At 46.9% G+C, this 27,615-nt stretch overlaps 2 protein-coding genes across 8 annotated transcripts in view; one reads left to right on the plus strand and one right to left on the minus strand.

Annotated features, from left to right (window-relative positions):
- The window catches only part of POLI (DNA polymerase iota), a 29,601-nt gene extending 13,628 nt beyond the window's left edge, over nucleotides 1–15,973 (minus strand). Inside the window, exons 1-5 of one of the 7 annotated variants that reach the window (XM_032213503.1) lie at nucleotides 15,786–15,973; nucleotides 12,890–13,015; nucleotides 11,500–11,664; nucleotides 4,760–4,912; nucleotides 923–1,159 (exon numbers count right to left, since the gene is read on the minus strand). In XM_032213503.1, coding sequence (XP_032069394.1) covers nucleotides 923–1,159; nucleotides 4,760–4,912; nucleotides 11,500–11,664; nucleotides 12,890–13,015; nucleotides 15,786–15,891 — 787 coding nt within the window. In that variant the 5' untranslated portion in view covers nucleotides 15,892–15,973. Of the gene's footprint in view, nucleotides 1–922; nucleotides 1,160–4,759; nucleotides 4,913–11,499; nucleotides 11,665–12,889; nucleotides 13,057–15,700 lie in introns of those variants that run through there. The other 6 variants (XM_032213504.1, XM_032213502.1, XM_032213508.1 and 3 more) reach the window with 6 other exon arrangements.
- A 3,888-nt stretch (nucleotides 15,974–19,861) lies between these two features.
- MBD2 (methyl-CpG binding domain protein 2) overlaps nucleotides 19,862–27,615 on the plus strand; it is a 65,552-nt gene continuing 57,798 nt past the window's right edge. The window contains 1 exon segment of the mRNA XM_032213642.1: nucleotides 19,862–20,067. Within this exon segment, the coding sequence (XP_032069533.1) occupies nucleotides 19,952–20,067 (116 nt within the window). The 5' untranslated portion in view covers nucleotides 19,862–19,951.

A 27,615-nucleotide genomic window follows, 5' to 3' on the forward strand; every position in this document is an offset into this window, starting at 1 on the left:
CATCTAGAACAGGGGTGTCAAACTCAATTTCATTAAGGGCCACAACAGTATTGTGTTCGTCCTCGGGGTGGCCGTGGCCAGCTCAACGTCACTCGTGTTGGGGTTACCTGTGGTGGCCCGAGCACTCTACCACTGAAAATGGGCTGTCGAGCTCCGTTTTCAGCTGCGACATCCTCCTGCAACCCTTTGCCAGCGAAAGAGCTCAGTTTTCCCTGGTACAGGCACCATGGGCCGGTCCTTCACTATTTTCAGGGCGGTGCTGCGGGCCAGATCTAAACACCCCGTGGGCCGGATCCAGTCCCCAGGCCTTGAGTTTGACACCCCTGATCTAGGGAGTGACATGTAACATATGAAATGTAAATAAGCCTATATTGAAAAAGCTGTAATATTTCTCAAGTCCAGTCCAATCTTATTGTCAGGGTTCTGATGGAGGCCCTAATTAAATCATGAGCTTTTAGCCAAGCTTCAAAAGAAATCCAGTTATTGATTAGCAGCAACATGTTGGCAAGTATCCAAGTGAAGCCAACTCTGACCCCACGTAATTTACGGCTCAATTATAACCCTGTTTCCCCCCTTTCCCCAGGGTGTGTCATAAATCACATTCTCCGGAGTACTTTCGTGGGCTACAGAGATCACTCCACTGGCTGCTATGGGTATCCTGGAAGACAGCTTTGAGAAAGAGATTTGAAAATTGAAATTTAATAGATTTGTATGCCGCCCAATCCCGTAGGACTCTGGGCGGCTTACAAGACAAGGTAAAAATTAAAAGTTAAAAATAGAAAGATACCTGGAATGTGCCTCTGTTTGTGGCTGCTGTGCTGCTTCATCAGTTTTCCCATCCCCCTTGCCTATGGCAACTCGAGAGCAGGCCAGGAATGCTTTGCAAGTTGACACTTATCTTCAAAACTCAAGGTCAGCTCACCTGGTATTTTCCTTATGTGATCGAGGCTGGCCATCAGGTTTTGCCGGTTCTCAGGCAGAAGAACTGTCTGCTGATTTGGTTTAAAGGTCCCAGAGACCAGCTTGGCGAGGACTTTATTGGTGGCCACTCCGGCGCAGCCCGTGAGCCCCAGCCTGCTGCCCATGGCATCTCTCATCTCCTCTGCAATCTGAGATCCTATAGCTAGCCTTCCATGCATCGGCTCATGGAAATCAACAGCTGTGAAGGAAACAGGAGGGGAAAAATCTCAAGAGATCACTTGGCAGATTTATCCTTACCAATAAAAGAGAATAATTGTAGTTCAGGGTTGAAATGCGGGTCATAAATATGAGTTGGTTGCCAAATATATGTACAAGTAATCCTCCACTTACATCCCCAATTGTTAAGTAAATTGTACAGTTGTTAAGTACCATATTTTTTGGACTATAACACGCACTGGAGTATAAGACGCACCGAGATTTCAAAGAGAAAAACAAGAAAAAATAGTTTTTGGCCTCTGTGCGTCCGGTTTTTGCTCTCTTCAGCCCTCAGGAGCCTTCCGCATGTCCTGTTTTTTCCAAAAAATGGGTGAAAAACGAGTCTGTTTTTAGTCTCCCAAATCCCTCAGGAGTGACATTTTTGCTCTCTCCAGCCCCCAGGAGCACTCTGCAGGCCTTCCAAACCCTCTGTGTGCCCTGTTTTTGCCAAAAATGGATGTGCGGGGTGGGGTTTTGGAGGCCAAAAATGGTTACCGTATTTATCGGCGTATAACACGCAGTTTTAAAACTAAAATTGCAAGCTTAAACCCTGCCTGCGTGTTATACGCCGATACTCCGGGTGGCAGAAGCCCGGGACCCAGTCAAATTCGCTGCGCAAGGTGAAACGGCCGGCAGCAGCCCTGCTCTCCTGCTGCGGCTTCTGTTTCAATAGGGAAGAAAACTTCCTTTCGCTTCCCGGGCTTCTGCCGCCCGGCAGAAGCCCCGGGACCCAGTCAAATTCGGGAAGCGAAAGGAAGTTTTCTTCCCTACTGAAACAAAAGCCGCAGCAGCAGCCTCGCTCTCCTGCGGCCAGCGTCCGTTTCAGTCGCTTCCCTTGTCCGTCTTGATTGCTGGAAGCAGTAACAAACGGCGCGTCCGCTCCGCATCGCCCTGACAACCACCCCAGCCGGCGGCTGCCAGGCCTCGCTGGAGTCAATTGCAAAGCTGCGTTCAGCGCTTTGAGGACCTGAGGCATCTTGGGAAATGTAGTTCCCTATCAGAAAGAATGGAGTAGCTGCGAATTTGTAACAACATAATATAACTTGGTGCTTCGCAGGTTACGAAAATCTCGTTTGATTTGCACACTGTTTTTTAAAAGTTAGATAAAGAAATTATGCTGTGAAAGCGACTAGATAGCCCCCCTCCCCTTCCTGTGTGTGAGAAAGGGAAGGAGAGGAAGGAAGGAGGGAGGGGGGAGGAAAAGAAGAAGGGAGGGGGGGAGAAGATGGAAGGAGAAAAGATGGATGGAAGGAGAAAGAATGGAAGGAGAAGGAGGAAGATGGAAGAAGAAAGGAAGAAAAAGAAGAAGGGAGGGAGAAGGAAGGAGGTAGGAAGAAAAGGGGAAGAGAGGGAAAGAGCAGAAAGACAAAGAGGATGAAGTTGATAGGCAAGAGGAAGGGGGAAGGAAGGGAAAAAAGAGGGAGAGAGTGAAGATGAGGAAGAGGTTTTTGGTTTTCCAAAAAGCAGTGATTCTGATTAAGTTTTTTTGCTCAAAGAGGTGTTTTTTCATTTCATATTTGCCTTTTAAGAGGAGTTAATGTTATAATTCATGTTCTAATGTTATAAATTTTAATCCAACATTAAGTTCCGAGCTTCCAAGTCATTTATTTTTAATGAAAAAAATTTTTACTCAAATTTTTGTGTTAAAATGGGGGGTGCGTGTTATACGCCGGTGCGTGTTATACGCCGATAAATACGGTATATTCAATGTATCAGACGCACCAACATTTCCACCCTCTTTCAGGGGGGGGGGGAAGTGTGTCTTATGGTCCGAAAAGTACGGTAAATCCAGTTTCCCCCATTGACTTTCCTTGGTGGAAGTCAGCAGGGAAGGTTGAAAATGGTGATTCCCTAACCGTAAGGAAGCTGCAATTGTTATAAATTTAATTTAATTTAATTTAATTTAATAAAATTTGTATGCCGCCCACTCCCTAGGGACTCTGAGCGGCTTACAGATAAAAACATTTAAAAATAAGATACATTATTAAAATTGCACATCATCCATTCAGTGTAGGTGGGGCAGGACGTTGATCAACAGCCCCAGGCCTGCCGGAACAGCCAGGTCTTAGTGGCTTTACAGAAGGCCGGGAGCGTGGTAAGGGTCCGGATCTCTATGGGTAGATCGTTCCACAGGGCCGGTGCAGCTACAGAGAAGGCTCTCCCCTGGGGAGTCGCCAGTCGGCATTGTCTGGTCGACGGCACCCGGAGGAGGCCCAACCTGTGAGATCTAGTGGGTCGTTGGGAGGTACGTGGCAGGAGGCGGTCTCTCAGGTAGCCAGGTCCTAAACCATGTAGGGCTTTAAAAGTAACAACTAGCACCTTGAAGCGCGTTCGGAGACCAATAGGGAGCCAGTGCAGCTCGCAGAGGATGGGTGTAACATGGGTGTATCTAGGTACACCCAATATCGCTCGCACGGCTGCATTCTGGACCAACTGCAGTCTTCGAACACTCTTCAGGGGCAGCCCCATGTAGAGTGCGTTACAGTAATCCAGTCTTGAGGTGATGAGGGTGTGAGTAACCATTCAAAGTGCCTCCTGGTCCAGATAGGGCCGCAACTGGTGCACCAGGCGAACCTGGGCAAAAGCCCCCCTGGTCACAGCTGCTCTGGCCCTCTGGAACGAGCTCCCCGTGGAGATTCGGACCATCACCACCCTTCAGGCTTTCCGCAAAGCCCTTAAAACCTGGCTGTTCTGACAGGCCTGGGGCTGACGAGTTCTCATCTCCGCTCAAATTGTGTGGTTGTTGATTGTTTTTAAATTGTTGTAGTTGTTTGTCCGTTGTTTTCCTCCTGTTTGTATCCCCCCCTTACTTTGGTTTGTGAGCCGCCTTGAGTCCCTCTGGGAATAGGGCGGCATAGAAATGCAATAAATCAAATCAAATCAAATCACAGCTGACAGATGGTGTTCTAACGTCAGCTGCGGGTCCAGGAGGACACCCAAATTGCGGGCCCTCTCTGAGGGGTGTATAATTTCACCCCCCAGGCTAAGAGGTGGAATGTCTGGACTGTCCTTCGGAGGCAGCATCAATAGGCACTCGGTCTTGCCTGGGTTGAGTGCAAGCTTGTTCGCTCCCATCCAGATTAAATGAGTGGTTGTAAGTCAAGCACTATCTGTATACAGGTAGTCATCAACTTACAATTGCAATTGAGCCCCACATTTCTGTTGTTAAGTGAGATCTTTTGTTAAGTGAGTTTGGCCCCATTTTATGACCTTTCTTGCATCAGTTGGCAAGTGAAACACTGCACTTGATACATTAATAACATGTTTGTTAAGTGAATTCCCCACTGACTTTGCCATAAGGTCGCAAAAGGGGAGCACGTGACTTTTGGGATGCAGCAACGGTCATAAATATGAACTAGTTGCCCAGCATCTGAATTTTGATCACAGGGAACGCTACAAACATTGTAGCTGTGAAAAATGGTCATAAGTCGCTTTTTTTCCAGTGGAGGACTACCTGTATTTTTTTATGTCAAGCTTGAATGTCATTCTATGCTGGAAATGTGCTTTGTGTTATCAATGCAGCATTATGATGGGCTTTAATGTGCAAGTATGACATTTGCAGTTTAAAAAAAAAAGTACTTACTCTGATTATTATATACATGACCAGAAACAGAGATGTTAGGAAGTGTTGCTTTTTTCCACTCTTTCAGTCTCTTTTCAACCAATTCAGTGATATCCACAAAATTTTCATCAAATCCGAGCCTTTCTACCAATGGAGTAAATGTTTTTAACAATTCTGTAAAATGTTTTTTTTTTAAAAAAGAATATAATTGTTAATATGTACTTTTTTTTTTTTTTTTTTTACTTTTATTAAAGATTTATAGGCCGCCCTTTTCCCTGAGGGGACTCAGGGCGGCTTACAATAATAGGGGAGGGAAGTGCAGGACAAAACACAAAAAGAAAATGTGAGTAAAAATAATTAGCGGTAAAACACAACATTCACTCAACATTCGGGAGGGGCGAGAGTAAAGTCTTATCCCCAGGCCTGACGGGATAGCCAGATCTTGAGGGCTGTGTGGAAGGCCTGGACGGTGGTGAGGGTGCGGATCTCCACGGGGAGATTGTTCTATAGCGTCGGAGCTGCAACTGAGAAGGCTCTCCTCCGCGTAGTCGCCAGTCGGCACTGACTGGCGGATGGAATTCGGAGGAGGCCTACTCTATGTGATCTGATGGGACGAAGGGAGGTAATTGGCAGAAGGCGGTCTCTCAAATAGCCAGATCCACTACCATGGAGCACTTTATGAATGGTAAGTAGGACCTTGAAGTGCACCCGGAGACCAACAGGTAGCCAGCGCAGCTCACGGAGGATCGGTGTTATGTGGGCGAACCGTGGTGCACCCACAATCACTCGCGCGGCTGCGTTCTGGACTAGCTGAAGTCGCCGGATGCTCTTCAAGGGCAGCCCCATGTAGAGCACATTGCAGTATTCCAGCCTAGAGATCACAAGGGCTCGAGTGACTGTTGTGAGGGCCTCCCGGTTCAGGTAGGGCCGCAACTGGCGCACCAGGCGAACCTGGGCAAATGCCCCCCTGGTCACAGCTGACAAGTGATGGTCAAAACTCAGCTGTGGATCCAGGAGGACTCCCAAGTTGCGGACCCTGTCTGAGGGGTATAAATTTTGACCCCCCAGCCTGAGTGATGGAACATTGGCCAAATTGTTGGGAGGAAAACACAACAGCCACTCGGTCTTGTCCGGGTTGAGTACCTGTTTGTTAGCTCTCATCCAGTCTTTAACAGCCTCAAGACCCCGGTTCATCACGTCCACCGCTTCATTGAGTTGGCACGGGGCGGACAGATACAACTGTGTATCGTCCGCGTATTGATGGTATTTTATCCCGTGCCTCCGAATGATCTCGCCCAGCGGTTTCATGTATATGTTAAATAGTAGGGGGGATAAGACCGAACCCTGCGGCACCCCATAAGTTAGGGGCCTCGGGGACGATCTCTGCCCCCCCACCAACACCGACTGCGACCTGTCCGAGAGGTAGGAGGAGAACCACTGCAGAACAGTGCCGCCCACCCCCACCTCCCGCAGTCGTCGCAGAAGGATACCATGGTTGATGGTATCGAAAGCCGCTGAGAGGTCAAGGAGAACCAGGATGGACGCGTGGCCTCCATCTCTGGCTCTCCAGAGATCATCGGTCAATGCGACCAAAGCGGTTTCTGTGCTGTAACCGGGCCTGAAGCCGGACTGGAAGGGGTCAAGATAGTTAGCTTCCTCCAAGGTACGCTGAAGCTGGAAGGCCACCACCTTATCAACAACCTTCCCCACGAAGGGGAGGTTGGAGACTGGGCGGTAGTTATTAAGAACGGCTGGATCCAAGGACGGTTTCTTCAGGAGGGGTCTCACCACCGCCGCCTTGAGCACTGGGTTAAGAGAGTTAACCTAATTAAGGTTCTTAAGTAAGGTTCTATATTTAGACAAGAAAAAACAAAATGCACAGGTATAGTTTAGGTGGTACCTCGCTCAATAGTAGTAACTGGGAGAGGGATCTTGGAGTCCTAGTGGACAACCATTTAAATAGGAGCCAGCCGTGTGCATCAGCTGCCAAAAAAGCCAACACAGTTCTAGGCTGCATAAACAGAGGGATAGAATCAAGATCACGTGAAGTGTTAATACCACTATATAATGCTTTTGTAAGGCCACACGTGGAATACTGCATCCAGTTTTGGTCACCACAATGTAGAAACAATGTTGAGACTCTAGAAAGAGTGCAGAGAAGAGCAACAAAGATGATTAGGGGACTGGAGACTAAAACATATGAAGAACGGTTGCAGGAACTGGGTGTGTCTAGTTTAATGAAAAGAAACACTAGGGGAGACATGATAGCAGTGTTCCAATATCTCAGGGGTTGCCACAAAGAAGCGGGAGTCAAACTATTCTCCAAAGCACCTGAGGGCAGAACAAGAAGCAATGGGTGGAAACCAATCAAGGAGAGAAGCAACTTAGAACTAAGGAGAAATTGCAGGTGGCCCCCACGAGCTCCATTTTCGGCTGCAAAGGCCTCCTGTGACCTTCTGCCAGGGAAAATGGGGCTTGGGAGGGGCGCACGCAGCCCTCCCAAGTTCAGTTTTCGCTGGCAGAGGCACCACAGCCTGGTCCTTTGCTGTTTCCAGGGTGTCCCCATGGGCCACATCTAAGCACCCCACGGGCTGGATCCGGCCCCCGGAGCCTTGAGTTTGACACCCCTGCTGTAGATCGATCTATCCTTAATCACACACACAAAAAATGATGGCCACAAACTAGAAAGTCACATTTTCATCTAGCATGGTTTTATAAAAATTGAATGGTTAGTTTAGGCTTCAGTATACACGGAATCCTTGACTTATAACGATTTGTTTAGTGACCGTTCAAAATTACAATGGCACTGAAAAAAGCGACTTGTGGCCATTTTTTACGACCATTGCAGCATCCCCAGGGTCACATGATCCAAATTCAGACATCTGACTCCTATTTATGACAATCGCAGTGTCCCAGGTTCTGTGATCACCTTGTGCAACTTTCTGACAAGCAAAATCAAGGGGGAAGCCAGATTCACTTAATAACAGTGGCAAGAGAGGCAATACAGTGGGGCAAAATTCACTTAACCAAAGTCTCATTTAGCAACAGAAACTTTGGGCTCAGTCGAGGTTGTAAGTAGAGGACTTCCTGGTTGGTGGAACACATGATGGGTAAGTTAACCATAACTAGTGTAAATTTGACTTCCCATATAATGGTGATTACAGAACTTTTCACCTACAGAGATTTGCTTTAGAGAGCTCTTTCTTCCGCTTTATTTTATTTTAATAAGGCATTTGAGCACACATTTGATAAGCCCAATGAGATCCATTTCCTCTTTGACTGTACAGGTTTGTTTACAATTTTGTAATGTTTAACCTCTTGTTGAGTCATCAACTTCATTTTTACTTTGGGAAGGTGGAGATAAAATTTTCATCTTTGTCTCATGCTCTCCTTTTCTCTCTCTCTCTTTCTCTCTATATATAGACACACAATGAACACTCAAAATTGTTGAGATGCTTGAGAGAGGAGATACTTTTGATCCCAAAAGCCATTGTGAAATAGCCTGATGTCTCTTTCCTCAGTTTACATCTCAAAAGCACTTTAGTCAGGATCCCAAAATGGAAGCTGATTTCTGATTGAAGCAAATCTCCAGAATTTTGACTTCTATCCTGAGTTTAAAACAGGGTGTCAAACTCAATTTCATGGGGGGGGGCGCATCAGGGCTGTGATTGACCTTGGGGAAAGTTGGGGGGCAACTGGGGAGAGCATGGCCAGCTTGACTCCACTCCCTAAACTGCTGGCATGTTTCCTCTTCGCACTGGGTAAAGTTTGGCCTGATGTTTCTTCTTCGCATTATGTAGAACAGGCCAAAGTGATACGGGCTGGCCCCTTACATTTTCCAGGATGGCCCCGTGGGCCAGATCCGACCACACCGCATGCCACATCCGGCCTGCAGGCCTTGTGTTTGACACCCCTGGTTGTCACTTTTTTTATTTTTAAAAGCCAGTTCCATAGTAAGTCAAGGTCAAACAGAATGCAGGGGTTCAATTAGCATAGCCATATTTCTGTACTGTTGACTCTTACTGACTTTACTGAATGCTTTCTGGTAAGTACCACCAGATTTTTAAAAAGCATGGCATTTGTACTTCGTATTGTCAGTGTGTTTTATTCTTCATGTTTGCTTACCATTTTCTATAATATAATAAACTTACTATCTCCAGTTTTCAAAATAGATGCCTAAATTGTCATTTCCATTTGTGGATATGACTATCTCAATTTGAAAGCTAGAACAATCCAACTCTTGTATGGTATCCTGCAATTATTAGTTATGACTACAGTTATGACTACATATTCTGAAGTTTTAAGGAAAATTACACAAGAGTAACAAAAATTCTCAACAAGTCAGACAAATGCTAACAATCTTCTATGATATACACTAGTGCCATTTATATAACTCCTCCATTATTATCATGATTATTAATTAAAATTTACGAGTCACCCAAGTCTAGTGGGAACAAGCAGTGTTGAAATAAATACAAGCAAGGTAGCATTGTGGCCCGCCAGTGGATTGGTCAGCAGATTCGGACTGTGAGGAGGTTGGGGAGTATCATGGGCCAGTCCTGGAGTCTGGGGAAGGCTCTCACGAGGGCTCTGCATCACAGGAAGAGATGGGGCCAAGGCTGTCTGACAATTATCGGTTGCCTTTGGAGTTGGAAATAAGTGGGCAGTTGGAAATAAATAAGCAGAAGAACAGCTGGAGCCTGTGGGCACATGTGCAGAACTGCCAGGAGAAGGGAACAGAGCTAAGGAACTAGGGTTGACTTGGAAGTAAAGCCACAGGTGGACCGTGAATGACCCCTCCCATAGGGAATAAAAGAGGAACAAAAGGAAAGGGGAGTTTGCAGGAAACAATTAGTTCACTCCATTAGAGTTAAGATCTGTTATCTGATATGGGCCTGGCAGCTCTCCAAGCCTGATAAAGGTCTGTAGTTGTGAAATCTCTTGAAAGACTGTTGGCCGGGACTTTGCTGGAGAGGAATTCATTTTAAACTAAATAAAAGGGGTTTTATTGGGAAGAGGAGTCGGCTTCATGCTTTTGGGAAGCCTAGGTCAGAACAGGTAGGAAATACGCCTACAAAGTTGGCCATCTCAGTTCTGAACAGATTGACCCTTGCTGAGAAACCACATCCAACCTAAGGGACAATACTTCAGAACACACTTCTATGACATCATTCCTGCACAGTAAATTCTTTCAGGAAAATCCTCAACTACGCTCTCCTGGCTTGATCACACAAAGTGTAACCAAAGTGGGAGCAGAAAGAGAAATTCATTCGGTCTTTCCGCACCTACTGGTACTTCTTTCTTGACAAACCTCTTGTCAAGCTTGCTAGAAATTTGACACAAACATCTGAAGAACAAGATCACAAGATTCGGTTACCGTGGACTGGATTCACATGCAGGATTCACATGGTTCACAAACCATGATACGAATAAGCTAAACTTGGCTGGATTGACATGATTTGTTAAGTGATAGCTCACGTTTACATCCTAAATGGCTAGGCTCAAATATGTTAAACCAAAGCACGGGGTTTGTTTGTTTTTTGGTTTGGATTTAATATGGGATATCTACCCAGCCATGGTGGCTTATAAATCATGCTTTATGAGTTAGCACTAGGTATGATTAAAATAAAGAAAAGTGTAGGAATACAAGGAGTCCTTACAATCTTACAATATTAGTGACTGTTTGAAGTTACAATGGCACTAAAAAAGTGATGCATGACCAGTCCTCACACTTATGACCATTGCAGCATCCTCAAGATCATATGATTGCAAGTTGGGTGCTTGGCAACTGGTGTGTATTTACAATAGTTGCAGTACCTGGAGTCCAGTGATTGACATATGTGCCCTTCGCAACTGGCTGCTGTCAAGCAATGTTAGGGAGTAAAAGTGGATTTGCTTAATTTAACCATTTTTATTAGTTAATGTTAAAACATGCAAAAATTACAAAAGCGAATAGTAAGAAAAATAGGAAGGGAAAAGTGTGGAAAAGAAAGGGGGAAGAAAGAAAAGGCATTGACTTCTGACTCCCTTTGGTGCAGTAGAGTAAGGCATTAACATCAAACCTCAACTTTTTACTTTTATACAATAGTTTAAACTAACCATTTCTATAACCGCAAATCTATCGAATTGGTAAAACCCGATCAAAATTTTCTTCTACCCCCCCACCTTAAGCACATAGTCTAGAAGTGGTCTCTAAGTAAGGTATAGGTAAAAGTTCCCCTCACACATATGTGCCAGTCTAAGGGGCGGTGCTCATTTCCGTTTCAAAGCCGAAGAGCCAGTGCTGTCCAAAGTCATGTGGCTGGCATGACTAAACACTGAAGGTGCATGGAATGCTGTTACCTTCCCACCAAACGTGGTTCCAATTTTTCTACTTGCATTTTTACATGCTTTCGAACTGCTAGGTTGGCAGAAGCTCGGATGAGTAACGGGAGCTCACTCCATTACGCAGTGCTAGGGATTCGAACCGCCAAACTGCTGACCTTTCTGATTGACAAGCTCAGTGTCTTAGCCCGAGTCACCGGGTCCATTGATTTCCAAGTAGGATTCGCTTAATGACCATGCCACAAAAGTTTATAAAATCACTCATGGTTGAGTGATGACTAACTTAAGAACCACATTGCTTAGCGACTGAGTTTCTGGTCCCGATCATGGTTGTAAGTCAAGGACTACTTCTAGTCTCTAGGCAAAGAGGGCATATTGCAACTAAACCCAAGAAAACATTTCCCAGTGTTAAAAGGATAAAAATCAAAACAGTGTACCTGTAACCCTGTAAGAGAATTCCCTGTATTTAGTCAGATTCTCTCCATTAACCAGCACCAGATCCGGACATTTTTCTTTTGCTTCTTTCACACCCATGAGTTTTTTCACACCAAGATTCCTGGCTTCATAATTGCAGGTGACGACCAGGTATTTCTGTTGCACACCTAGGTAGAAACACAACACCGTTAAGAATTACAGGTGGCTTCATGCCAAGTACCTTTCAACATTTTTTTTTACAATGGAGCTCTTATTTCCAAAGCTTGCAATGCAACTTTGTGTAAATTTATTCTCAGCTACAATTCCATCTTTTCAATGGAGTGGATTTCTTGATACATTCAGGGCTGCCTAACTCACTTCATATGTATTACATTAGATCCTGTCACATATATCATGGAGAGTCCAATTTTCCAATATTCCAATTCCAGTTCCAATATCTAAAGGGACGCCATAAAGAAATGGGAGTCAATCTATTCTCCAAAGCACCTGAGGGCAGGACAAGAAGCAATGGGTGGAAACTAATCAAGGAGAGAAGCAACTTAGAACTAAGGAGAAATTTCCTGACAGTGAGAACAATTAATTATTCGAACAGCTTGCTTCCAGAGGTTGTGGGTGCTCCAACACTGGAAGTTTTTAAGAAGATGTTGAATAACCATTTGTCTGAAGTGATGTAGGGTTTCCTGCCTAAGCAGGGGGTTGGACTAGAAGACCTCCAAGGGCCCTTCCAACTCTGTGATTCTGTTTTCTCTTTCCCCTTTCTGTGTCAAAGAATGAACAAATACATAAACAAAGACTTTGCTTCTGCGGGGATGGGGCAGGCAAAAACGGGATGCAGAGGATTCAGGAGGCCAAAAACAGGCCCGTATTCGTTCTATACAACGCACAGACATTTCCACCCACTTTTTTTGGTGGGTGGAAAATGCATCTTACAGTTTGAAAAATACAGTATCGTTTTTGGCCTCCCAAACTCTCCGCGGGTCCCATTTTGGGCCTTCCGAACACTCCACTCATTCTATTTTCACCAAAAATTGGCCTTTTTTGTCCTGCAGAGTGCTTCTGGGGGTCGGGAGGTCAAAAACAGGACACACAGAGGGTTCAGGACGCCAAAAATAGGCCCGTATTCGGTCTATAAGATGCACAGATATTTCCACCCACTTTTTGGGGGGTGGGGAGTGCATCTTATAGTCTGAAAAATATAGTACCATTTTTTGGCTTTGCAAACCCTCCGCAAGTCCCATTTTTGGCTTTCCAAACCCTCTGCGGGTCCCAGAGTGCTTTTGGGGCCAGGGAGGGAAAGCGGAAAGCGCAGGAGATTCAAGAGGCCTGGATTTGGTCTGTAAGACTCACAAACATTTCCACCTACTTTTTGGGGGGTGGAGGGGGGGAAATTACCTAAAGGTTTGCTTCTTAATTCAGGATTGCAGATCATTTCTACCTGGGCATAAAAACAGTCCAAGTCCAGATGCACAATGATTCGGTTCCAAGCATTTCCTTTGGGCACAGCTTGGCCATGATAACCTGCAAGCAAATTTGACATTCAGAAAAATATCCGTTTTATATTACCTTTGTGGTTTTCAGCCCCTCTTCACACATCACTCAGCATAGCCACAATCCCTTCTGTTTTGGGCCTTTCAAACCAGGATGCTGAATTTTGAACCGTGACCCGTCAAAACCGCGGTCCACAAAAGCGCGCTCGACGAAAGCGCGCATTTGACGTCATCACAGCGTGACGAAAAAAATTAAAAATTGAAATAAAAATAAAATTAAAGCAAGCCGATTCACATAAAGGTAAGGGTTAGGTTTAGGTTTAGGGTTAGGGTTAGGTTAAGGGTTAGGGTTAGGTTTAGAGCGTTAGGGTTACGTTTAGCGTTAGGTTAAGGGTTAGCGTTAGGTTTAGCGTTAGGTTAAGGGTTAGGTTTAGGGTTAGATTTAGGGTTAGGTTAAGGGTTAGGGTTAGGGTTAGGTTTAGGGTTAGGTTTGGGGGGGTTAGGGTAAGGTTTTCGCTTTATTTTTACATTTATCGATCACAGCGCGATGTTTTCGTCGCGCTGTGATGACGTCACGTACGCGCTTTCGTCGAGCGCGATTTTGTCGTCCGCGGTTTTGTGGTGGAACCATTTTGAACAGCTTTAATCACCTGTCATTTTCTAACAATAATGCATTGTTGGTTAAATAAAATCCTACATCTTTAACCTTTATTGATAAAAGAGTTTTCCATTTAAAACATCACTCCACAGTTCATACGTCATTTTCTTTCTATCCGCATCGAGCATCCTACAGGTAAAGGTAAAGGTTCCCCTCGCACATATGTGCTATCGTTTGCCACTCTAGGGGGCGGTGCTCTTCTGTTTCAAAGCCGAAGAGCCAGCACTGTCTGAAGATGTTTCCGTGATCATGAGGACGGCATGACTCAACACCGAAGGCGCACGGAACGCTGTTACCTTCCCACCAAAGGTGGTTCCTATTTTTCTACTTGCATTTTCTACGTGCTTTCGAACTGCTGGGTTGGCAGATGCTGGGACAAGTAACGGGAGCTCACTCCATTATGCGGCACTAGGGATTCGAACCACCGAACTGCCAACCTTTCTGATCAATAAGTTCAGCGTCTTAGCCACTGAGCCACCACATCCCATTTCAAGCATCCTTAAGGGTCTTCTTGTCTCATATACAAGTTTACAGATAGAGTTGGCTGGTCTCTGGCCCAGTTGTAAGATACTGTTCAGTGTGAACTGATCCCAGCAACTGGGTTTCTTGAGCAAACCAGTCTGGTTTAACAAGCTCTATGAATGCAAAAAGATGCAAACATTTTTTTTGCACCTGGAAGGAAATATTACTCCTTACCACGGAGGCGAAGGCTGCAGTCTGTGGAATAATTTCAATTGTGTAGAATAATTTCAATCTCTGCATTTCCGCACCACAAGGAATTACAACAAAGCCAACCACATTTTGGCCAAGAGTACCCTGCAAACCTAACCACGGCCACTAGTGTCTACTTTAAAGTGTTGAATGGATGCAGAAAACTGATTAATGTGAATCACACATTAGTAAAAACAACACTTAGGACCTCTCCTGCTCTTTCTCAGAAGGAGAGAGAAAAATTCCAGGAAGCAAAGGTTCCAGGAAGCAAATTCCAGTATAATTAGTCACCCGATCCAGGCCAAAATGATTTTTTTTGCAAAGCATCCTGGTTTGTTTCTCATTTGGGCCAGGAGGGAACTCCTATCAGTGTCCTTTTCCTAACTCTGAACTTGAAGATGCCTCCTGAAAATCCCCCTTTTTTTGCAAAAGGAAAAATCTTCCATCAGCTCCAATGTACTACTGATATCAAATACAACATTGGGAGGGACAGAGACAAGATTATCTTCATATATTTATTCTGAATTTCCACTTCACACTGAATCCATAAACTACTTGGACTAGATTCACCTAACATACTAGGTGAAAATCTGGCTAGATTAGGGGGCCAGTAAGTCATGTGAAAACAGCCTTTAAGAATGAGCACTTAAAATAAGTGTGTGTATGTGTGTTTGTGTGTATGTGTATGTATGTATGTATGTACAGTATACATATGTATGTATGTATGTATATGTATACATATATACACATACAAATACATACATATAAAAGGTAAAGGTTCCCCTCACACATATGTGCTAGTTGCTCCTGACTCTAGGGGGACAGTGCTCATCTCTGTTTCAAAGCCGAAGAGCCAGCGCTTTCTGAAGACGTCTCTGGTCATGTGGCTGGCATGACTAAATGCCGAAGGCACACAGAACATTGTTACCTTCCCACCAAAGGTGGTTCCTATTTTTCTACTTGCATTTTTGCAGGCTTTCGAACTGCTAGGTTGGCAGAAGCTGGGACAATGAACGGGAGCTCACTCCGTTACACGGCGCTAGGGATTCGAACCACGGAATTGCCGATCAACAAGCTCAGTGTCTTAGCCAGAGCCACCCACCACATTCCTTATGCATGGTATACATATATGTATACCTACATAAACACAATATACACACACACACACACATATATATACATGCACATATATACATATACATACATACACGTATACATAACACTCATACACACATATATGTATACAACATACATATGTTATACACACACACTCTTAAAGTACTTAAAGATCGTATCCCCCAACCCCAGCCTCGTCTGAGCTCCCGTGCTTTCTCTCGGAGTACGCACTGCCCTACTCCCAGTCCACAGGGCCAAGGCTAGCTAGATCCCTCGATGGGCGGTGGAAGATTTCCTAGGACTTTACACGAGACACCTTCTACGGCCGCAGGGGGATCTCTCTGGAGTCCGCTGCTGAGTGTCGGCAAGAGCCACTCGGCCTCAGTCTCCTCCTCCTCCCCTTCGCCTTCTGAATCCTCCATTTCGCGCGGCGTTTGCGCAAGCGGCGGCTCAGGACAGGACAGCCAACGCGCTCCGCCTCCGTCCGGAGCCACAGCCCGGAGCCCGAACTCCGATGCCCAGCCTGGAAGGAGGAGTTTTAAAAGCAGAGCCGTCCAATCATCCTTCTTGTTCTCTCCGAGCGCGCACCAATGAGAATGCGGAGGGGGGGGTCACGGATCGCTCGGGCGGCCTTGCTTAAACCAGAGGTCTTCAAAGTTGGCAACTTTAAGATTTGTGGACTTCAACTCCCAGAATTCTCCAGCCAGCTGGAGTTGCCAACATTGGGGACCCTAACTTAGAGCCTTGAACTTCTTTTAAGCCGGGGAGTCGCTCTCGGGCGCCTTCACATCTTCCACCAGCAACCTTAGCCAGGATTGTTTTAGCCCAGTGGTTGTGCGAACTCAGCCTTTTCGGGTTAGCTGTGGGTTCAGACTGTCCCAGGAACAAGTCACGTGTTTCTTCTTTCCCTGCAAAGGCTTGAAACGCACAACGAAAGTCTTAAGACCAGTGTTTCCCAACCTTGGCCATTGAAAGATGTTCGGACTTCAACTCCCAGAATTCCCCAGCCGGCATTTGAATTCTGGGAGTTGAAGTCCGGATCTCTTCAAGTTTGCCAAGGTTGGGAAACACTGTTGCTTTAGACGCTTCCGTTTACTTAAGTCTGCTTTTCTAAGAAAGTGAAAGGGATTAGAACAATTTCCTGATAAACAGGAGATAACCACGGACTGAAAAGACCCTGGGGTCCCTAAATGGCTCATCGACGCGCTATTAGAATACACTGTGGTGAATAAAACTCATTTAAGTTCCCCCAAAAGAGAGAGAATCCCACTTCCTTTCTAACATTAGGAAATACCCGTTTCGCAACGGAATAGAAAAAAAAAGTTGAGCTGTAGTCGGAGACATTGGTAACACTTTCTTTTCTGGAATAGAAAGAAAGAAGAACAAAATTGTACCCTTTTGATTAGAAAACGACAGCACAGATTTTATTTTTTACACAAACGAACGTGAGCGGGAATTTCAGGATTTGGGTTCGCACCGCACATCAACGTAATGGGTGTGATGTATATATCCAGCCAACGTGATTTATTCGCGTTAAACCACGGGCGAGCCTATTGTAGGGACCTCGCCAAATTCACCGAAGGATGTTTGGCGTTTGGAGAACACGATGAGTAGAGTCTCCTGCTTGGACAGAGGGGTTGGACTAGATGACCTTCAAGGTCCCTTCCAACTCTGTTAATCTGTTAATGAACCAGAAGCTAACTTTATGCTTTGGGTCTGAACAATACGCTAGGGGCTGCTGAAGTAATTCAAATGTGCGACGGCGTGTTCACACAACCAGTTTAATCCTGTTATGAAATTAACTAAACTCATTTACTGAGTGGCCTGTGGGAATACTCAGTCATCCCAGGTCATAGTTGTCCCAAAGCTGCTTTTTCCAAAATGCAACTGGATTTTCTTGATTTTTCTCCCCTTTGAAAATGCATCAAAGCTTCTTGGGAAGAGAAGCGAAACGTTTTCAAAGAATAATAATAATAATAAAAAACCCAAGAAAGTCCAGTTGCCTTTTGGAAAAAGAACCTTTGGGATATTTTTCTGGGTTGGACAATACTCTGGAACTCGACGTTAACCAAGGAACTGGATTCGAACGACAACTTCATAAAGCTCTTCCCTGACTTAATGGATGAAAATACAACAGGTGGGTCTTCTTAACCCCCGGCGTCAAACTACGTATAACAGCAGCCCGTGAAGTTAACTTCTCCAGGGTAGCGTTTTGATCTTCACCGGAGCCAATACACATCAGAGGGCGCGAAGTTGGGGGGGGGGAATTGCCGAGCAATCGCCTTTTTTGAAAAGTCCATGTTCAACTTCACCGATCCCTTCTCTCCTTTTAAGTGGCTTTCGTCCTCTTCACCTCCTTCAAAAGCTCATTTTGAACCGCTTGGAAGCATTAAGTGACCTTCAAGTGCCAGGAGACAGACTTCTGTCATTTCTACAGGTCTTTATCTAGAATAGAATAGAATGGAATGGAATAACAGAGTTGCAAGAGACCTTGGAGGTCTTCTAGAGTCTAGACCAACCCCCTGCATAGGCAGGAAACCCTACACCACTTCAGACAAATGGATATCCAACGTCTTCTTAAAAAACTTCCAGTGTTGGAGAATACACAACTTCTGGGGCAAATTGTTCCTCTGATTCATTGTTCTAACTATCAGGAAATTTCTCCTTAGTTCTAGGTTGCTTCTCTCCTTGATTAGTTTCCACCCATTACTTCTTGTCCTGCCCTCAGGTGCTTTGGAGAATAGCTTGACTCCCTCTTCTTTGTGGCAACCCCTGAGATATAGGAACACTGCTAGTCTTTGAATATCCGTGAAGATAGTGGATTTGGGGAGGTTCGTCATCATTTCCACGAACCCATAAATGCCCAGCTCTCTTTAGGTCTTCTCGCTTCCCGCCACCCAGCAAAAGAGCTCGCTATGCCCTCAAATGACCCCCGCATCTCTCGCTGCGGCGCCCGCTGAAGGATCCGAGAGCAATTTTCACTCCCCGAGGCTTTCCCAATAAGAAGCTCGTAACGCTTCAAGGTTCTCCGCGCGCCTTTGAGGTCCCGCGTGGCATCTCCCGGCTAAAATTCGGTGGGTTCGGCCCACCCACGCGGTGTTTCCTTTCTATTGTATCAATCGGGGCTTCCTGAAAATTACTGCTCTTCAGGATATCCCATTGCACCCATTAGATCCAGTTTGGCATGTTATGGGTGTGTGTATGTGTGTGCGCGCGCGCGGGCTCGCTCAGAGCAAGTACTCTGCACGTGGTCAGAGATCATCTTGACAATCGTTATTTTCTCTCCGATTCTTAGCCACAGATGTTGTACACCGGCGGGGGGGGGGGAATGGGGGAACCCCACTCTCGGTAGCTGGTTGGAAAGTTTCATCTAAGTTTAGGTATGTGAAATCGATCGGTAATGAAAGAAAGAGCTCCTTTGGACAGGGCTCAAAAGTCCGGACTCAAAGTTACAACACCATCCTTGTCACCCTCCGCTCCTTTCCAAAGACACGAATTCTTAAGCGTTCCCGGGGAACCGAAGGAGAGGGGGAGGGGGAAACTCTGTACATGGTCCCGGGCACGCTTGCTTTTTCCCCCGATGGCAAAACCTTACAATTCTCAATCCCAGCCAAAAAAAAAAGGAATTCCGGGATTTCCAACCAGCCCCTCGAAGGCGCGTAAAGGCGCGACTTAACTCCCCCTTCCCACGACCTCAAAGGCGCGCAAACCGTCCTTTTCAAGGCCGCCCCGAGGAAGGTGTCGGTTTGGAAGCCACCGGGGCAGCATCGCCCGGCGCCGCTCCAGTCTGAAGCGGGGCGCGGGATGGAGGAAAAAAGGGGCGGTCTTAAGGAAGCCGGGAATGCCTGCCTGGCCAGGGTCGGGGCCGGGGCTGGGACGGGGGCTGGGGCGGGCGTGGGCGCGGCGGCTCGCTGGCTGGCTGGCTGGCGCGCCGTCATCCTTCCCACTCTCCTCCCTCCCTCGGCTGTGCCGCGCGGGCTCTATGACCCCGAGGTTCCGAGCGCCGATGACACGGATTCCGAGGCTCAGTTACGGAAGCAGCAGCAGCAGCCGCCGCCGCTCCCCCCGCAGCCGCTGTCGCCGCCGCCTCCGCCTCCTTCTCCTGCTCCGCCGCCGCCGCCGCCGCCACCTGGCCGAAGGGAAGCCCTGCGCGCGCAGCCCGGACTCTTCCTCCCGGCACTGGCCGAGAGGGCTCGACGGCGGCAGCAGCAGCGGCGGACGCCGAGAAGGAGGCGGCCCCGGGTGGGCGCTGGAACCGCCGCCGCTGCCGCTGCTGCTGGACAGCCGCTCCGAGCCCGACGTTCCCCGGCCCAAAGGGGCCAGCGCCGCTTTTGGTGCCCGCCCGGCCGACCTCTCCCCTCCGCCCCTGCCGAAGGGGCCGGCGAGCTGGCCGGCAGCAGGCCTCGGCTCGGGAGCGCCCCACTTTCCCCGGCTTCCACTCCTCCGTCGTCTCCGGCCGAGGGGCACCGCCGAGGCGCCCCCATGGAGAAGCGGGGCAAGCGAGTGGACTGTCCGGCGTTGCCTCCCGGGTGGAAGAAGGAGGAGGTCATCCGCAAATCGGGGCTGAGCGCCGGGAAAAGCGATGTCTATTACTTCAGGTGAGCCGGCCGGGGGGGGGGGGCGAGGGGGGAGAAAGCTTGGGCTGTGGGGGTCTTGTGGGGTGTCCAGGGCCGAAGAAGGGGACCCGGAGGTCAGGGAAAGCCTCCCCCCCACGGGAGACCTTGACCTCCCTCCCGCCCGCGTAGAAAAGTTCGAGCTGCCAGGGTTGAGTCAGGGCGTAACCCCGGAGGAGGTTTCGTAACGCTCCGGTTCTGGCTTTGCCGGGTGAGAAGCGGCGGCGGTGCCTCTGAGCATGTCTAGAGAGGGGGGGGGGAGAGAACTTTTGGAGGCGTTCCTTTTTTCTTTTTTTGAACGCTTCGTCCCCGCGTGTCTGAGAAAAAAAAACAACAAACTTCGCTTTTCAGACGTGTGCGAACCGGCGTGGAAAAGTTTCGCAGTCGTAACTTTTCAGTTGGAAGCGTGACGATTTTGACATCCCTACTTTTCAAACTTCACTTTTCGCGCTGGGCGAGACCGCTTGTGTAAAAGTCCCCGAGAGTTGTTGCAAAGAGTGGTAAAAGTAGATCCGTTCCTCCCTTCCTCCCACCTTGGATTGATTTCACATTTCCTCCGCATCGCTCCCCCCTCGGGTACCACACTCCTTTCCCTTCTTTTACTTCATCGCCCCCCCCCCTCCCTCCTCCAATCCACTCTTCCTTGAAGTTTCATCTTCCTGCCTTGGGAAAATAAACCCCTTTCTGCCTCGGAGCCTTTGGCTGCAATGGCCACCTGACAGATTTAGCCGGGCTCTGCCTTATATCAGGCCACAGGTGGCCTCTTTAACAGTTTCTAAAACTTCTGACTCTTGATAGCCCAACTTTCCTCTCCAAACTCCGGAGGGGCAGCAGAGCCTTCCCCTGCAATCCTACAGAGGCGACATAAAACTTCTGGTTTGCTCTTCTGCTTGCCAAGTATAGGAACCTTGTTTTTTAAAAGCTGGTACGGGGGAGGTGGGGGGCAAGGATGAAGCCTCCATCCTCCACCTGGTGCTCTTCGGATGTGTTAGGCTGAATCTTCCAAACCACTTGGCTGGTTGGGTGAACTGCACTTTTTGAACATTTTAATCCAGCGAGGGAAACTTTTGGCAGCCAAGGGAGAAGGTGCTTTCGATTTCATTTCTTTCGGCTTGGTTCCTGATTTCTGAGGCCATGTGTTTGTGCCATGTCCCCTGAGTTAATAGTTCATCCTGGCTACTGCAGGAGGAGGGAGGGAGAGGAAGAAATGTGGGGTTGGTCTCTGTTTATTTGGATGGATTCGTTTATAGCTCTGAGAAGTTCTTTTGTCAGTCAGAAAGGTTGGCAGTTCGGCGGTTCGAATCCCTAGCACTGTGTAACGGAGTGAGCTCGCGTTACTTGTCCCAGCTTCTGCCAACCTAGCAGTTCGAAAGCTTGTTAAAAATGCAAGTAGAAAAATAGGAACCACCTTTGGTGGGAAGGGAAGAGTATTCCATGCGCCTTTGGCATTTAGTTGTGCCGGCCACATGACCACGGAGACATCTTTGGACAGCGCTGGCTCTTTGGCTTTGAAACAGTGATGAGCACCCCCCCCCCACTAGAGTGGGGAATGACTAGCACATATGTGTGAGGGGAACCTTTACCTTTATTTATAGCTCTGAGAAGCCCGCTGTGAAAAACAGCGACTTTTTTTCCTACGAAAAACTGAGCTGCTGTTTGTGCCTGATAAGGTGAACTTGGCAGTGTTTGTGGAGTGAAGTCCAGGACATGTGGCTCTCCTAGGTTGGGCTAGGAGAGAGAGGCCCTGGGGAGGCGTCTGTCTTGCTTACGTCCTCCTGTCCCTTCCCTCGACCTCTTTCCCCAACAATGTGCAGGACGCTGGCTCTGTGTGTGTGTGTGTGTGTGTGTGTGTTGGGGGATAGTGGGAGCTTTTACTGGAACATAAGCCTCAACGAGTGAGTGCTTGATGACCCGTATGAAACTCTGCACTCACCCACCCAAGCCTAACCAAGACAGTTAAGGCCTAACAGCTTGCCACGCTTGGTTGATTTCACTGTTAGATGGCAGGGGTTTTGGTGGCTTAGCAAGCTGTGCAAACTCAGCTCCATTCGGTTAGTTTACAATTCAGTAAATGAGGGAAACGTCTTACTGGAATCCAGATTTATACTAAAAGGCAGCCCTGCTTAATCTTATTCTGCCCAAGGCGGGAGTAGTAACGTGTGGTTTCTTTCCTCCATCAACCTGGTGTGCCACTCTTGAGGTTTGAACTGACACTCCCCAATTTTGGGTGGTGCATTCCAAAAAAAAAGGAAAAAAAAAAAACCCTTCACTGCAGGTCTGGCTAACCGAAGCGACTTGGCATTCTCGTTTCTGCTGGAAGGGAATCCTGTAATAATATTCCCATGATCCCATTCTTCGCTCTTGTGGGCTGGAATCCAAGTGTGGGTGTTCCTCCATTTTTTATCATCTGCTGGAGCAGCCACGGCAGAAGAATACCTTGACATCTGAATGGGCCTTCAACTTTGATTTTCAACTTGATATTTTTTTCTCCTTTCACTTTCCAACTGAAAACAGCCCCATCCTCGCCTGTTACTGTGACTGAGCCTAGTGGCAGTGCTGTGCGACTCTGTCTTTACTAATAGCTTACGAACTGCGAGTTAACACTTTTTAATGAGGTGGTTGCAGATTCTTTTATCAAAAACCTGGCAACTTGAAGAGTTGTGGACTTCAACTCCCAGAATTCACCAGCCAGATTTGCCCTCCCCCCCCACACCCAACCTTTACCATTAAGAAGCGAATTCTGGAAAGTCTTAAATAATTTTCTAAAAGAATCTAGCAGCAATTTCCCCCCTGATGAACAGGTTTTATTCAAGGTCGAAGTTTCTGTGAACTTCAACCTTGTGAACTTCAGCCTTCTACTAAAATGTGTTAGGTTCTTCCTGATTTTTTTCTACCACAGATAGACATAAATTTCCCTCCATCTTCCATGATATTTAAATAAATAAAATAAATAAAAAGGAACTGGGTGCTCAGTTGTGTACAAAGAAGGTTTTTTTTTTTGAGGGTGTGTGCGTGTGTTGGTGGAATACTTGCTGGCACTTAACCTTGCTTGAAGTAACAGATGAAGAGAGTTTGAAGGGGTCTTGCAGATCATCTAGTCCAACCCACTGCCCAAGCAGGAGATCCTACATTTGCCTCTACCTAGGGTCAATCTCACAATCTCCTACTCCTGTTTCACAAAACCCAACATCTCCTTCTCTCCCCCTCCTCTCTCCTTTCCTTTCCTTTCCTTTCCTTTCCTTTCCTTTCCTTTCCTTTCCTTTCCTTTCCTTTCCTTATTGGACATTTCTTGCAAGTAATATTTACTGAAGAAATAGCTGGAAAAGAAATAGCTAAATACCATATTTTTCAGAGTATAAGACGTATCTTTTTCCCCCCAAAGAGAGGCTGAAAATTTGGATGCATCTTATACTCTGAATACAGCATTTTTGGCCTGTCGAAACCCTACGCTCTTTGCAAAAATGGACATGCATAGCCTTTAGGAGGCTTCCAGAGTGTTCCTGGGAGCTGGGGAGGACAAAAATGAACAAAAGATGCCATTTTTGCTCATTCCCCCCCCCCCCCAGCCCCAGCAGCACTCTATAAAGCTCTGCATGCCCATTTTTTTTTTGCAAAAAGTGGCCCTTTTATTGAAAAATGGGCTGTTTTTTGCTCGTTTTTGCCCCTCCCAGCCCCCAGAAGCACTCTACAAGCCTCCTAAAGCTCTGCATGCCCCCCCCTTTTTGTTGCAAAAACCGAGGCGTGCAGAGGGTTTGGGAGGCATGTAGAGTACAAAAACTTTTTTTTAAAAAAAGTTACCTCTTCCAAATCATGGTGCATCTTATACTCCAGTGTCTTATAGTCCAAAAAATATGGTAGCTTTCCTTCTCTACTTGCAACTTACAGCTCCTTGTTTTTTCTCTTTATATGCAGCTGTGTGTATTTGGGGGTGTGAGTGTGTATTTAAAATACAACACAGAAAGCAAGTGCCTTATCTGAACAGAGAATTTAGTGGCAGAGATGTGATATAAGTTGTTGGCTTTCTTGTGATAGCTTGAGATACATCATTTAGTGTGTTTCTTAGTATACCAAGCTTTCATTGGAGTTTGCACCTGTGTCTTTTGCAAACATGGGGGAAAAACAAAGAAACCATGAACTCTGTTGAGGATACACTTACAAAACTGTAACTGTGGCAGGTGTGATAGCCACAGACGTCTTTATTTGTCCTGTTGCATGTGCACTGCACACTGAGGTTGCAGCAGCTGCCTTTCCTGTGGCTGGCAGGCCGCGCACCTTGCAGCTTCTGTACCTGGGGAGCCAAACCTGTACAGCTGTTACCTTGTTACAGCAAAATATTCCCTCCATCTCTTTTAAAGAAACCAGCATCCTTGGCTTGTGAACTGGAGGTGGGCATCTTGTAGTACCGAAGAGACAGATGGATTTTTTAACGTCTGTTTGTTTCCCCAGCATGACAATGAATTTAACTTTCCATTTTTTAAAGTGGGCAAATGAAATAGGGTGAGGATTTAGCTCATTGAATCCCTAGAATAAGGTGACCAGATTTTAACATTGGTAAAGCGGGACACCATTGACCGGGGGGGGGGGGGGTTGTCCTTGATTAAAAATTTTTAAAAAATCAGGACTTTTTAAAAACGCCATGGGACGCGGGACAAATTGTTAAAAATCGGGACTGTCCCGCCAAAAGCGGGACATCTGGTTACCTTACCCTAGAATGAAAGCTTTTTAAAAAATCTGGGACAGTTAGATAGGTGATTCATTGAAAAGTTTTGGGTCAAGGGACAGATGCAGATTCAAAGGTGTACAGTTGAAGCATCAGGACCAAAAAGGCTCTAAGAACTTCTCAGCTTATTAGAGATAAGGTGGTTCTACAAATGGCCACATCTTAGCCATTTGCAACTATAAAAAGTAAAATTAGCTCTTTTATTATTAATGTAGTATATGGTCTTTTTGCTGTTAGTTGCGAAGTCGTGTCTGACCCATCACAACCCCATGGTCAACGTTCCTCCAGGCCATCCTGTCCTCTACCATCCCCTGGAGTCCATTTAAGCTCACGCCTACTGCTTCGGTGACTCCATCCAGCCACTCATTCTCTGTCGTCCCCTTCTTCTTTTGCCCTCCATCTTTCCCAGCTCTTCTCCAGTGAGTCCTTCCTTCTCATGAGGTGGTCAAAGTCTTTGAGTTTCCTCTTCAGGATCTGGCCTTCTAAAGAACAGTCTGGGTTGATCTCCTCTAGGATTGACTGGTTTGATCGACTTGCAGTCCAAGGGACTCGCAGGAGTCTTCTCCAGCACCAGAGTTCAAAGGTCTCATTTCTTTGGCGCTCAGCCTTTCTTATTGTCCAACTTTCACAGCCATATGTTGCAACTGGGAAACCATAGCCTTGACTCTATGCATATACTGTATGTATACGGTCTACTAATATGGTTTGACCCTGTTTAACATTGTTTTGTTACTAATTTGTTCAATAATCCATGACTATGCCAACTATGGTTAAGCAGGGGTGTTTAAATCCAGTCTGTGAGAATTAGAGTTCAGACCAAGAGCAATTTTTATTTTGGTTTTCATGCAGAATTCCATGCTGCTTTCTATACAATTGTGTGAAGCACAAATATCATAGAATTTCCGTGAAGGGTGCAGGCTGATCCATGTTTTAAGAAAACATTCGTTTTTCACCTGTCTGTTTCAAGTTTACAGTAGAAATCCTCCTTTTTCTTTAACCCAATGAGCATACTTATTTAGACTTTTGGGAACATGTGGGTTTTAGAGTGTATTTTGTTTCTTCCAATCTTCACAACAGTTATAAATACATTCCTATTTTATACTCTCTCTCTAAGTTAACGTCCCTCTTTCCCCATATTCATCAAACCCGTAGATCCAAGTTCGTTCCCCCCCTCTTTTCACTAAAAAGTCAACCAAGGGTAGCAATTATTATCTTTTTTCTTAATCCAACAAGACTATTTCGCCACCACCAAGGCCGTAGATGAGATCCTCTCCATGTAGTCACTTTGGGGCGGGGGGGGGGGGGGAATGAACTCATTGCTACAGAATCTACAGAAGGAAGAAACATTATTTTAGTTAGGCAGGTTTAGGTCTCTCTTATTAATTATGAATCACGAAGGATTAAAGTTCAAATTTTCCTTCTGCCCCAAAACTCTCTAGGTAGCCTCTAGGTAGCCTAAGGGGAGGCCTCCTCTCTGAGTCAGCTTGCTTTCTCTCCCCTCCCCTCTTCCAACAATGTGGGAGGATTCTGAACCTAAATTGGATCCCTGCCAGGATTCCATAGCTACCAAGAATTAAAGGCAAAGAGTTCCTTGAGTTGAGCTGGACTCCTGCAGATTGCATGAACTCTGGGATGGAGTTTTCTTGGCAACGGAACAAGTGCTGTGTGTCACCGTTTCCTTCTGGGATGGTTTTCAACATTCCTGTTGACTTTCCAGCCCTGGAATTCTCTGGGGACTTCCTGGGAAAGCTACTGACCAGATCGACGTTCTGCTTAGTTTCTGAGCACAGAGAAAAATCTGTCCGGTGGTGCTGCTCATTGCTGAGAAACAGATGGAATGGATTCAGGCAGTGATGGTTAAGCTTTTTGGTGCCAAGTGCCCAAAGCATGTGTGAATGCACACGCACATTGCCAAACCCCTAAAATGCAATGTGAGCACACACCCCCTGCACATGCACTCTGCCCTGTGCATGCACCCCATGGCCATGCCTGTGTGGTGTCGTCCCCCTCGCACATGTGCTTCCCACAACCCGTTTTGGCTTCCAGGTTGGTGCAGGAGGCTTTCCAGGACCAAAATGGAGCACAGGAAGCCCTCGTGTGGCGCCCCTGCACCCCGTTTTGGGTCTGGAAAGCCTCCTGCGCCAACCTGGAAGCTAAAACATGGTGGGCAACTACTTCTGGTCTTCGTTGGTGCAGCTGGGCACGACTCCACCCCGAGACACTGACCTGCCATTCAGTGATGGGTTCTGGATCCTGTTCCAACCGATATGGTTGGAACGGACCCGGCAGCATCCACATGGATGTGCGCAGTACACGCGTGCATGCACATAGCGCTCGCATGCATCTTAGTGCCTCTGTGAGTCTCTGCAACGCTCCAGCTGCTCTGCGGAGTGTCGCGCAGATGCTGTACGCGCCATGTATGTGTGCGGAAGCGCGGAAGCCTTAAAAGACAGGTAAGGAGCTTGGGTGGGCGAGTGGGCCTTCCGGAGCACCGTACTGGAATAATATCCTGTGCTCCGGGCAGGCTCCAGTACAGCTATACCAGGGCGTACCGCCTGCAACCCACCACTGCTGCCATTGCTGCTGCTACCTCTTTGTCACTGTGAATGGCCTGAAGCCGCAGCCTCTTTGCCAGTTTGCCCCCCCCCCTGCACCCCATTTTGGGCCTGTGACAATAGGGATTCAAACTGCGGAACCCCCGACCTTTCTGATCGACAAGCTCAGCATCTTAGCCACTGAGCCACCCTTGCTTGTTAGAAGTTTGCAAAAGATGATCACGTAACTCTGGGACTCTGCAACCGTCGTAAATATGA

The sequence above is a fragment of the Thamnophis elegans genome, chromosome 3 (genome assembly GCF_009769535.1).
Source record: "Thamnophis elegans isolate rThaEle1 chromosome 3, rThaEle1.pri, whole genome shotgun sequence".
Taxonomy (NCBI): domain Eukaryota; kingdom Metazoa; phylum Chordata; class Lepidosauria; order Squamata; family Colubridae; genus Thamnophis; species Thamnophis elegans.